This window comes from Labeo rohita, unplaced genomic scaffold, assembly GCF_022985175.1.
Source record: "Labeo rohita strain BAU-BD-2019 unplaced genomic scaffold, IGBB_LRoh.1.0 scaffold_405, whole genome shotgun sequence".
NCBI lineage: Eukaryota > Metazoa > Chordata > Actinopteri > Cypriniformes > Cyprinidae > Labeo > Labeo rohita.
The window spans coordinates 29,119-42,739 of NW_026129323.1; the positions used below are offsets into that span (position 1 = coordinate 29,119).

Genomic DNA, 13,621 nt, shown 5'->3' on the forward strand with positions numbered 1-13,621 from the left:
TAGTAGATTTGACTACTGGATCTGCCAATAGTTGTAACCCATTCCAGTCCTTTACCGGGTGTCTGTCTCACCACACCTGCCCAGTAGCTGCTAAATGTAAATCCAGAGGCAGTACAGACCAGCCGAAAAGATTCACCTGGTCTTTTTTTACCATCTTGAGACTGAGTGAATGTCTGACAATGAATATCTGTGGAAGAGAAGGAAATAGTGAGCTTGCTAAAATACTTATGAATTAATACAATATTGCAGACTTGGATCTCAGTGAGCTCAAAATGCTTTCATATGGGTTTGCATGTTTGGTTTGAGTAGGCCGTTTTCAGGAAATCACAAAGACATTACAGAACGAAAAACAGCCTTATTCATTCAATAGTGTGATAACATTACATAAGTCCTGATCTACTTTACATCCGTCTTGTTTTATGGCTTGTATTTATGGCTTAGATAGGTTAGAACTGAACAAAATCCACTTATTCAATCCACTCATTAAAAGATTGTTAGGCATAATTCATCCAAAATAATTGTATCATCAGTACATGAGTGATAATATACTTATTATATATTGTTATTTATTATTTATTAACAGCATTTTTTTTGACAGTTTTTTTTTTTTTTTTTGCCACTATGCCACTACCTCCCTATATGTGCACAATCCACTCCAGAGCCTTTCCTATCAGTCATTATCCTATCAGTAATGCAGAGTATCCAGACACCTCACATGTGAGAGTAAGTGAGTTTCCCGGCTGCAGAACTATAGAGTTATATAGAGTATCTGTGTCAGGACAATATTACACTCTACACCTGTCAGAGACAAAATAACAATACACAACCTGATCAAATTATTATTGTTAACAATACTTACAATAATAACATTTTTAAGGTTGCTTGGGCTGAATACATGGCTACAAAGAACCTGCAGTCTAAAAGGAGTCAACTTCATTGACAACTTAAATCTTTTCTGGGGCCATAGACAACTGTTTAAACTGGATTGCCTCCACCCAAACAAACTTGGTGCAAGAGTGCTAAAGGACAACATCTATTTTTCACTCTGTCGTCCTTCAGTAGAGTGTGCCAGTCCACCCAACTTGAATGGCACACACACACACACCTGTACAAAGTATGAGTGACCACAGGACTTCAAATCAGCCTCAGAGTCGTCATGTGGTCGACACATCCCACAAGGACACTGACAACGCCACACAGCCACAACAAGCGCTGCTCAAGGACACTATCCTGGCTGAGCCCTGCCCACAGAGCTCATCACAGAAAATCTGAGCATATCACACCAGTCCTCAGGCCCCTACACTGGCTCCCAGTTATACTTATAATTGATTTTAAAGTACTTTTACTCGTTTATAAATCACTCAATGGCCTAAGACCTAAATACATTGCAGATATGCTCACTGAATACAGATACTGAATACCACTCAGATCATTAGGATCAAGTCAGTTAGAAATACCAAGGGTTCACACAAAATAAGGGGAATCCACTTTTAGCTATTATGCTGCCCGCAGTTAGAATCAGCTTCCAGAAGAGATCAAATGTGCTAAAACATTAGGTACATTTAAATCTAGACTCAAAACTCATCTGTTTAGCTGTGCATTTACTGAATAAGCACTGTGCTGTGTCCGAACTGATTGCACTATGTATAATCCTTTTCTATTTCTAACTGTCTTAAATTTATTTAAAATCAATTTTGAAATTATTTTAAAAGTTTTTAAATTCTGTTTTATTGTTGGGATTATTGTTTTTATGATTATTCTACTTCCTTTTATGTATAGCACTTGTGCTATATAATTACACTTGCCTTGCCTATTACACTCCACACCTGTCAGAGAGCAATAAATAAAACATTAAACACAAAAATATAAACTAGTTTGGTCTTCATTTTGAGAACGTTGCAACACATACAATTAATATAATGTCATTATAAAACAGATTATAATTAAACCATATGATGCATTTCATTGATATAATATTTAGTTCCTATTGTTTTTAATGTTAACGCACTCCTCTTCCTGCAGTTTTTTGTTTTTTTTTTCTTTTACAATACTGACTATAAAGAGGGTATTTGGTCATAGTTGGGTATGACAGAATAACCGGATTACACACAACAAGAACTGACAATGAACAGAAGAAAACACAGATACACTGAAACAACCCTGGTGAAAAAAACAGTATATGCTGTTACTGTATGTTTTGATGCTGGTTTCAGCTGGTCTTTCGCTGGTTTATGCTGGTCATGTTGCTGGTCAAGGACCAGCATAAACCAGCAAAGGACCATCTTAAACCAGCATCAAAACATACCTACCAGCATATGCTGTTTTTTTTTTTTTTTCACCAGGGAAATACACTGAAACAAACCAATCAAACAGGTGCAGACACTAATTAAATCAAATATGGTAACAAACTAATGGTGGGAAAGAGGAACAAAGGAAACTAGGTCAAACAAGGAAAACTAGAACAAAACCAAACTGAACTGAACATGCATGTGAATGAATTTGAATTTGTAATTGAATTCATGAAGAGCTTCAGTGAGCTGCAGTTGAGTAAATACAGGCAAAACATATGTAAATAAATAAGTAAAAGGCTCATTTTCTGTTTATTGCATTGAGATTTTGTGCAGTGCTGTCATTGTATTCATCACTGTGTCTCTCTTGCACAATAATATACAGCAGTGTCTTCATTCTTCATATTATTCATCTGCAGATACATCTGTTTCTTGCTGTTGTCTCTGGAGATGGTGAAGCGTCCCTGAACAGACTGAGAGTAGTATGTAGTACCACTAGGTGTGAACGATTCTGTATGTCTGTACTGTATATTGCTTATAGTTTGTATTGGATGTTTGTATGTTTGCTGCTTCTGAGTGTTAAATGTGTAAGTGTGATATCAACTAGTAGGTCTATTGACATCAGGTGTCTGGTTACCCACATTTGGGCATAAGGTTAGATCACATAAGAAAATAAAAGGTGGATGAAGAAAAAAAATGTAAATATACATTTCACATGTACTGTAGAGAGGGTATTTGTTCCTAAAACTGTCATTTAATGTGTATAAATATACCATTCATTAAATATGACTGTAGCAGATGGTTAGTAAAATGAAAACTCACTCTTTTGAATGATCATGAATGTTGAGTTGATATTAGATCCAAACTAGAAGGCATCAGGAAAATAACGATGATTAATAATTATGTTTACTTTATAATAATTATAATTACTGTAGCCACAACAACTACTAATTCTTCATAATTATGATAATAAGAGCAAGTATATTATTCACAGCCTAATAACTGGTTGTCAGTTCTTGTAGAGCTGCTTCATCAGATGGAGTCACTGTGTCTGTCGAGCACAGTAATAAACAGCAGTGTCCTCTTTTCTCAGACTCTTGGCTTCAAGATACTGTGTACTTTGAGACACGTCCTCACTCATAGTGAATTTTTCATGGAGTCTGCGTAAATAAAATAATTAGAGCTAGAACTACTGCCAGAGTTAACTCCCCCAATCCACTCCAGAGCTTTTCCAGGTTTTTGTCATATCCAGTGCATCCAGTAGTCTGTCATTGTAAAACCAGATGTTTTACAGGAGATCTTCACTGTTTCTCCAGGTCTCTTTATCTCAGCAGGTGACTGATCTAATCGGATTTCATCACCATCAATACCTGTGGAATAAAAGACAAAAAAAATAAATAAATAAATAAATAAAAATAAATAAAAATTACATCAGTGAAGAGCTTTTATCAGTTAAATGGTTGGTAACAAGACAAATACACAAATGTAAAAATGACCTTGTTGAGACAGAATCACCATAAAGATGAAATGCCAAATTCTCTGCGACTCCATTGTCAACACGTTTGCTGGACTGGGCGCGTATGCATGCGATGATATCATGACACCAGCACATCACGCAACGAAACTTTAATAACGACTTGAGTCCATTTTATGGAGCTCAAAATAATTAATTTAGACCGAGTTGCTTTTTGAACATTCATCTCAAATGGGTCTTTATTTTGGACGGTTTTCATTGGTTCTCGGACACTCTGTATTCCACTGATTCAGTGTTCTGCTTTGATGCCTTACATACTGATGTATTTTTTTCTGTATTTAAAATGGAGCTGAGTTATTGTAAATTTTAGGTAATAAAAGTGTCCTATTATTAATGTTTCTGAATAACAGATCTGAAGATGAATGGATTTAATGTTAAAGCATGCAGAAATCAGATTCAGAGATTCAGAGCCCTTGTAAAGCTTGACTGTAGGCTGATATGATTATTTATTTTTTTATTTATTTTATTTTTGTAAAATATGATTTGCTTGCTCATGATTCGTATATAATTGCACTAGCCTAAGATCAGTTTTCTTCTACCTTGCTCAAGTGATTTGTTTTGTAATAAAATATTTGAATTACATTGAGTGTTTTTCATGAGGTGTTCAAATGGGTTTTAAAGGTAATTATTGCTGGAAATTAATCAGTATCCACCTTATTTTTCCTGTAAGAGCGGGCATGGCCATTCTGTAAATTTTATGAGTCTAGCTTCCGCTTTTATCCGCATCCAGCTATTTTTTAAATTGGTACAAATTAGTGTGTCTTACCATGCTATTTTAATGTATTATCCTAAAGGGGTCAGGATGCTAAGTTCACTTTTACACATTGTTTGAACATTAATGTGTTGGCAGTGTATGTAGAAATCTACCCTACAATGATAAAAATCCATGCAGTGGTATATAAATAATCTGTAAAAATATTTTTTCAAATCGATCCATTCTCAGATGCCTGTCATTGTGGCGTCACACCCATAGAGGCTGCTCCCACAATAGTTGATTGACATGAGCGTCTTACCTCAGATCAGCTGTAACAGTCCACCCTCCATCGTTTTGATGCCGGAGCAGGGATGTAAGTTAGACAAGAATTGAGCGATTGAAGTGTTGTGTTGCTGGATGTAATAATGAACGTAGTGGTCGTCATTTACTCATCTGAGTAACTCATCTGAGCCGCTGAAGATGCAGTGGATTACGTTTGTGAAGGGAATGCGCCTCCCGATCTACATATATCCGTCTATGTTCACACAAATCAATTGTGATCCAGCTTCACTTACAGCAGAAGTGATTTATAAGGGTTTTTTTTTATTGATTAATCTTTGCAGTTGCCTTTCCTAACAATGTGCTAGTTAGCAAGTTTAGCGTTTAGTTTTTACACTACCATTGATAATTTTTAACCAAAGTATATTATAGACTTTTCATTGAGACCCTGAAGAATCATATCATCTTGTGGAAAATGGGCATCCGATGACCCATTTAATTATGAACACAATTTTAACAATTTTACGCACACTGTTATTCTTCTAATTATTTCCATATAGAGTGTTTTCACAATGCGTCATCAGTCAGCCATATTGGCAGCACTAAACCTAAACAATGCCACTGAACCGAACAAAACTTGCATATTTTGCTGATTATTTCTGCTGAAAATGTTCAATTATTGTCATGTTTTGGGCTGTACTAATCGGTCAGAACGAGGAAAAAAAAAACTGTGTACTACAGACTGCCACAAGTTATAAATAAATCAAGGAGAAGAGTGCAAAAATACTATCTGAGGAACAAAAGGTTGACCAAACTGAACCATGATTTCCAGCGCAAGAATCTTGACCACATTCATGTTTGTTCTCATCATTTACTGTCAGGTAGGTGAAATATTATGCTAATATCTTAATTAATACTGCTTGTATGCATCTTTATCACTGGTTAACTTTATTTTTATTTTTTTTAATATTGCACCCTTTCCTGCTTACTAAGTCCTTCTCTATATGATTTAGCAGGTTTCACACGTTGTTTCCGTGGTTTAGACAGCATAAAATAGTAGAACAACGTATTCAGTAGTACATTAACCCTGTAATCCATTATGTTGTTTACATTCGAGTATTGCACATCCGGGTAACTGAGCAAATTGTGACTGAAGTCTCGCCCATAAAGGCTTACTTCCGTGTTGAAGAATATGGTGGATATCAAATGAAGTCAGGAAAATTGAACCAAATTGTCTGCAAAATGTCCCAATTCAATGTGTGCTCCAGTAGACGTATGTATGTTATTCAATATGCTGTAATCACTACTTGAATAAAAGCCTGTCAAAATAAGCATCTGCAGGTTGACTTCATACATACGGACATTTTCAGAGACAGGCAAAGAAATATTCTGATGATTACTGTGCCAGCTTTAAACCTTAATTTCATACAATATAACATAAAAACTCACCTGCTGACAACATGGTCAAAACCAAGACAGAGACCTGTTTATGTTCACACTTTGACGGTGAAACTTCCTATAAAAAAGGAAAGAAAAGAAAGAAGATATTTGTTTTGCACAGAACGTTCTCCTCAATCTAAAACGACTATTTATCCGCCACAAAGCTCATCGACGTACACTGTAAAATGTGACTGCACCTCGTGAAGAGACAGCACTTTTATTATTATTTTCTTTTTGATTAAACCGAAGAATAACCCAAAAATACACTGATGTTAAATATAGAATTAAAAAGCAGGAACATTGTACATACATTTGATGGCAGCTGTGAGGTTATTGTGTGTGCGTCTTCCTTTTCTTCTCTGCCAGAGGAAAAAGTGTTTCTGTCATTGGTCAGATTTCGCGTTCATTTTTTTTTTTTACTGGATTTGGATTTACAGTAAATGAAAAATACTGTATTTTAATGGCGCCAAAAGGATATTTCCCATAATGCAACTTTAAAATACAGTAACAATCTGTATAACTGTTCCAAAGTAAAGTACAGTTCATATTACAGTTAAATACTGTCATTTACAGAAATCACTAACAGTGTACTTTAGAGCTTGTGTAATTCAGACATGTCAACCTCATTTCCCATGATGAGTTTTTGAACAGCTGCCTGTATTTGTATTATCACAGTGTGTCTCTTGCACAGTAATACACTGCAGTGTCTTCAGTCTTCAGATGATTCATGTGCAGATAGAGATTAGAGCTGTCCTTAGATGCTGTGAATCTGCCCTGTACTGACTGAGCTGAGCTCTTAGCTGAATCTGAATAATAATAAATAATCCATTCAAGTCCTTTTCCAGGTGCCTGACGGATCCAGTGCATGCTAGTGCCACTAACAGTAAACCCACTGCAGGCACAGGTCAGTTTGTATGAACCACCTGGAGACACAACCACTGACTGTTCAGACTGTGTGAGCACAACCTGACAGTCAATACCTGTGGATAAACACAACATTTAAAGAATTATGAATATGTTTTTGTTTACACTAAGAAAACATCTAAGTTCTTCATTTGTCCAGGGAATTTACTTACAAGACAAAGCAGCCAGCAACAGCAAGAGAAATGAAGTGAACATGGTTTATATGAAGGCTGAACTGGTGATGAGTCCTCCACTCAACAGTGTTTAAATATGAAACAGACTTCAATTAATTTGCATAGAAACGTTACATTAGCAAAACCAATGGAGTCACTGGTGCTTGAGTCCATTGAGTTTCATTTCATGGAGGATAGTTCCACCTACTGATATGGAAATAATATTGTACTTTGGTGAATAAATGTGATTATTTTTCACAGCAGGCATGTGTGTGCAACCCCTCAGTTCCTTCAAACAGATGTGATAGTGTGTTTTGTTCATGAGAAAGTGGGTAAAGGTCTTTGATAAAGTTGTAGAGCTTTAACAGGTTGTAGTAACAGCAAACATAGATCAGCACTTTTCCAATATCAGGTTGTTGTTAAATAAATAAATATATGTATGTAAATAAAAAAAATTGCTTTGCTTTGAATCTATATGATCTTTATGACGTACTGTAACGCCAAGCCAGCAGAGGGAGCTCTCACCCTAGGACTGCCTGCACGCTCCCTCTGCTGCTTCTACTGCTGCTTCCTGTTTGGGACTATATAAAGACTGACCATGTGCTCTATACTTTGCAAAGTATTGCCAGTTTCACCTGCCTTACCGAGCGTTTATATTTACTCTGTTGGATTACCTGTTGCTATCTTGCTTTGTTTATGGACTACTGAGTTTACGGATTACCCCTATTGGATTGTTTGCTGTTTCTGGACTGACTTCACGGTATTTGACCCACTGCCTGCTTTATCTCTCTGCTGCTTGGATTACGTTTATGTGTTGTATGCTGTTGGACTGCTTTTCTGGTAATCGACCCTCTGCCTGTTTCCACGTTTATGTGTGCTGTCATTTGTAATAAACTTCCGCAATTGGATTCAAACGCCGCCTCAGCGTCCTCGTTACAGAATACTTCGCCTACCAAGAATCCAGCGGAAATTACAGAGTACACGACCAGCTAACATGAACCCTGCAGTATCTCGCCTCCTCTGCCTTCGTCAAGGTGACAAGGCTATAGAGGAATATGTGGGGGAATTTTGTGGACTGTGTCACCTGGTTGACTTTAATGACGTGGCACTGAAAGACATTTTTCGGGTGGGTTTAAACGATCCCATTCGTTCATGGCTACCTGGGGGAAAGATTCATTGGTCACTAGAGAAATATATTGATCATGCCCTGCTATTAAGTGGATCCACGTTTACTGTGGGGATCGCGGATGAGGGACCCCGTGATCCTCCAGTAGCTACCCCACCACAACCAGCTCCCTTCACCTCCAGCAAACCAGAGACCCGTCACATCCCAACCTTCATGTCCGGTATCGTCACCGTCATGCCAGAGGCTCCTCAAACCAAGCCTGCTAAGCCACAGCTAACTCAAGTCACGTCAACCAAGCCAAGGCCTGTTCACGTCATGCCTGCCAAGCCAAAGCCAGCTCAAGTCACGTCCACCAAGCCAAAGCCTGCTCACGTCACGCCTGCCGCTCCAGGGCCTGCTCACGTCACGCCTGCCGCTCCAGGGCCTGCTCACGTCACGCCTGCCACTCCAGGGCCTGCTCACGTCACGCCTGCCGCTCCAGGGCCTGCTCACGTCATGGCCATCCGTCCAGAGTCTGCACCTGTCATGGCCGCCCGTCCAGAGCCTGCACCTGTCATGGCCGCCATCCCAGAGCCAGTCCACAAGATGGCTGCCATCCCAGAGCCAGTCCACAAGATGGCCGCCATCCCAGAGCCAGTCCACAAGATGGCCGCCATCCCCAAACCTGTTCACAAGATGGCCGCCATCCCAGAGCCTCTCCACAAGATGGTCGCTGTCTCCAAGTCACGCTACATGATGACCCACGTGCTGGACTCATCCCTAATGGCTGTATGGGCAGCTAAGATGGCGCTCCCTCATGTCACGGCAGCTACCCCTGATTCAAGTCCAGCTGCAGAGCCAAGTCCAGCTGCAGAGCCATCTTCAGAGTCAGGTCAAGTTGCAGCTGTGTCTCCTGTGTCAAGTCAAGCTACAGCTGCTGCTCCAAAGTCCAAAGCTTCCAAGTCCAGTCAAGCTCCAGGGTCAAGTCAAGCTCCAAGGTCAAGTCAAGCTCCTGTGTTAAGTCAAGCTACAGTTGCTGCTCCAGGGTCAAAAGTTTCCAAGTCCAGTCAGGCTTCCAAGTCAAGTCCAGTTCCAGGGTCAAGTCTAGCTACAGAGCCCGGTCAAGCTACAGAGCCCGGTCAAGCTACAGAGCCCGGTCAAGCTACAGAGCCCGGTCAAGCTACAGAGCCCGGTCACACAACAGAGCCCGGTCACGCAACAGAGTCAAGTCAAGCAACAGAGTCAAGTCAAGCCAAAGCTACTGTTCTCCATGAATCAAGCCAGGTTTCGGCTGTTCCCCATGAATCAAGCCAAGTTACAGCTGTTCTCCATGAGTCAAGCCAAGATACAGCTGTTGTTCTCCATGAGTCAAGCCAAGATACAGCTGTTGTTTTCCATGAGTCAAGCCAAGACACAGCTGTAGTTCCCCATGAATCAAGCCAAGTCACAGCTGTTTTCCACGAGTCAAGCCAAGATACAGCTGTTGTTCTTCATGAGGCAAGCCAAAACACAGCTGTTGTTCTCCACGAGTCAAGCCAAGTCACAGCTGTACCTCACGAGTCAAGCCAAGTCACAGCTGTGCCCCACGAGTCAAGCCAAGTCACAGCTGCTGTTCTCCACGACTCAAGCCAAGATGCAGCTGTTCCCCACGAGTCAAGCCATGTCGTTCCTGAGTCAAGCCATGTCGTTCCTGAGTCAAGCCATGTCGTTCCTGAGTCAAGCCATGTCGTTCCTGAGTCAAGTCACATTGCAGCAGATCTTCACAAGTCAAGTCAAATTGCTGCTGTCTTCCCTGAGCCAAGCCACGTCACAGTTGATCTCCATGAGCCAAGTCAAGTTGCTGCTGTCGTCCATGAGCCAAGCCAAGCCACGGTTGTTCTTCATGAGCCAAGTCAAGTTGCTGCTGTTGTTCCTGAGCCAAACCAAGCCACAGTTGATCTTCATGAACCAGGTCAAGCCACAGCAGAACTCCCTGTGTCAAGTCAGGCCACGGCAGGCCTCCCTGAGTCAAGTCAAGTCACGGCAGTCCTCCATGAATCAAGTCAAGAAACCGTTGTTCTATCAAAACCTCACCAGATCCCCTTTGACCTTCTCAAACCACCTCATATATCAGCTGACCTCGCAGAGCCCACGCTCCCAAGCCACGCAGAGCCCACGCTCCCAAGCCACGCAGAGCCCACGCTCCCAAGCCACGCAGAGCCACGCAGACGCAGAGCCCACGCCCCAAACCACGCAGTGTCCACATTCCCATGCCACAAGTCCATAACATCCACACCCTCGAGGTCAACAGACATCCCACTACCTACTGTGCTACCTGTAATGGCCATCGCCATTTTCAGTGTGTGGGCTGCACACTGTGCTCCAGAGGCCTCGCCTGTCCACGAGTCTGCTCCAGAGGCATCGCCTGTCCACGAGTCGGCCCCAGAGGCCTCGCCTGTCCACGAGTCTACTGTCAAAGGGTCTGCGCCAATGCCCCCAGAAGTGGCAGCTCCGGCTGCAGAACCTCCTAAAGGGACGGCGTTTCCCCACGGACTCTCTGCCTGTCCTGTCACGGCCATGAAGGCCATTGATAACTTCCCTGCCACACCTGCCCAAGCATCTGCGCCCATGCCCCCAGAGGTGTCAGCGCAAGCTGTAGATCCTCTTATGGGGGCGGCGTCCCAAGATGAACTCTCTGCCTGTCATGCCACGGCCAAGGAGATTGTTTGGGTGCACACCGCTCTGCTATGCATGTCATTAGGCCCACTATGGATAACTCTACTCCTGTGTGCTCTACCTGCCCTGCAATGGCTCCTTGTTCTGCCTGCTCTGCCTGCCTCGCCATGGCTTCTTGTTCTGCCTGCCCCACCATGGTCCCCTACTCTGCCATTGCTCCACGGCCCAGGCCCTCCAGTACTTCACAGTCTACTACTGCTCCACGGCCAAGGTCCTCCAAGGTTCCACTGTCTACCGTTGCTCCATGGCCCTGGTCCTCCAAGGTTCCACTGTCTGTCACAGCTCCACGGCCCTGGTCCTCCAAGGTTCCACTGTCTGCTATTGCGCCATGGCCCAGGCCCTCCAGTGTCTCACGGTCTGCCACAGCTCCACGGCCCAGGTCCTCTGAGGTTCCACTGTCTGCCACAGCTCTACGGTCCAGGTCCTCCAGTGCTTCACTGTCTGTCCCTGCTCCACGATCCAGGTCCTCCAGTGCTTCACTGTCTGTCCCTGCTCCATGATCCAGGTCCTCCAGTGCCTCACTGTCTGTCCCTGCTCCACGATCCAGGCCCACCTGCTCTACATGGACCTGGCCCTCCATCCCACCCCCTGTTTTGCCTCTGTTCCCCCACCCACCTGGACTGTTGTTGTTGTTGTTTTTGAGCGCCAGGAGTCGCTCCTGGGGGGATTCTGTAACGCCAAGCCAGCAGAGGGAGCTCTCACCCTAGGACTGCCTGCACGCTCCCTCTGCTGCTTCTACTGCTGCTTCCTGTTTGGGACTATATAAAGACTGACCATGTGCTCTATACTTTGCGAAGTATTGCCAGTTTCACCTGCCTTACCGAGCGTTTATATTTACTCTGTTGGATTACCTGTTGCTATCTTGCTTTGTTTATGGACTACTGAGTTTACGGATTACCCCTATTGGATTGTTTGCTGTTTCTGGACTGACTTCACGGTATTTGACCCACTGCCTGCTTTATCTCTCTGCTGCTTGGATTACGTTTATGTGTTGTATGCTGTTGGACTGCTTTTCTGGTAATCGACCCTCTGCCTGTTTCCACGTTTATGTGTGCTGTCATTTGTAATAAACTTCCGCAATTGGATTCAAACGCCGCCTCAGCGTCCTCGTTACACGTACCTTAATTCAGACTTTTATACACTAATTTATTTGAGAAGCTGTTTATGAGAAAGAACTTAAATGTTTTAAATAACATTTTTAAATAAGTATAATTTAGTAAGTTGCTAGAGTGATCTGATGCATGAATAGTTTTTGTTCAGCCCTGCAGTCTTTTGTTTAACTGTGAATCTCGTGCACAGTAATAAACAGCTGTGTCTTCAGACTTCAGGCTTTTCACCTCCAAATACAGCATGTTTTTACTGGTGTCTGTGGTGATGGAGAACTGGCCCTGAAGAGACTGAGCATAATATACACTTGAGCCAGATATACACCCAATCCACTCCAGTGCTTTTCCTGGTTTCTGATGGATCCAGCCCATCCAGTAGCTGCTCATTGAGAATCCAGACACAGTGCAGGACAGAGTCACTGATTCTCCAGGCTTTTTCACCACAGAATCTGAGGAGGTCAAAGACTGACCACTAACAGCTGAAAAACATGCAACAAATAATGTTAGATGATTTAAAACAATTAATGACAACAATCTGAAAAAGTGAAATCATTCTCACCTGACAAAATCATTATCAGAACTCCATACTATAACATTTCCATTATGACCATAAATCTGTCAAATCGAGAGAAACAAAAAGATATTTATCTGCACTGCAGCAGAACACAAACACTGACTGAGGATCCAGTTTATAACACAGTCCTTTGAGAGTTTGAGTGACACTGATCTTCCCCACTCAATCATGACATTTGCATATACTGTATCTGCCCTACAGCTGTAAAATATGTTAAGTAGCCTATAGAAACACTGGAACTGGAAAAATTAATTAAAATAATTTTGATTGACCTTTTTTTTCTTTCTGGGGCAATATAGAGGTTTCCTGATACACTGTACATTATCTGTGCCTGCAATAATACATTTTAAATAATACAATAAAAAACTTCAAATACTCAAACTAAAGCCACTAAAATATTAGCCACTAAAAATGCTGTGATATTTTACTATGATAAACCAAAGAGCAAAGGAACTTCATTGGTAACATTTCTGTTTATTATTCTCAGGAAATCTTAACATTAATACCAGTAGCTGCCAGCATCATGAGCAGATGTGTAAGTGACGTAGAGATTATTCACTAGTGAATGTGTTGCTTTTAATATTCTCAAAATACAAATGTGGAGTGACAAAGCTTGTGTGTGTTTATAGAGCAATTTCTGATTATTTCTAATCCTGCACACAGATTAGAAAAACAGGAATTGTGTGTTTACAGTCCATGAGTTGTCATGAGCGTCTGTAAAAGTGAACAACATGCTCTGAGAGTCTTGACTCTGTTGGGTTTGGACGTGTGATTTAGAAAGTGTACTAAACAAAAAGGCTGGGTTATTCT

At 41.7% G+C, this 13,621-nt stretch overlaps 1 gene segment (V, D, J or C); it reads right to left on the reverse strand.

Moving 5' to 3' along the window:
- Positions 1 to 12,387: 12,387 nt before the first annotated feature.
- Positions 12,388 to 12,914, reverse strand: LOC127160624 (Ig heavy chain V region 914-like). The segment is given in 2 exon segments: positions 12,388 to 12,716; positions 12,797 to 12,914. Coding segments are annotated over 2 exon segments (342 nt in total).
- Between the last annotated feature and the right edge of the window lie 707 nt (positions 12,915 to 13,621).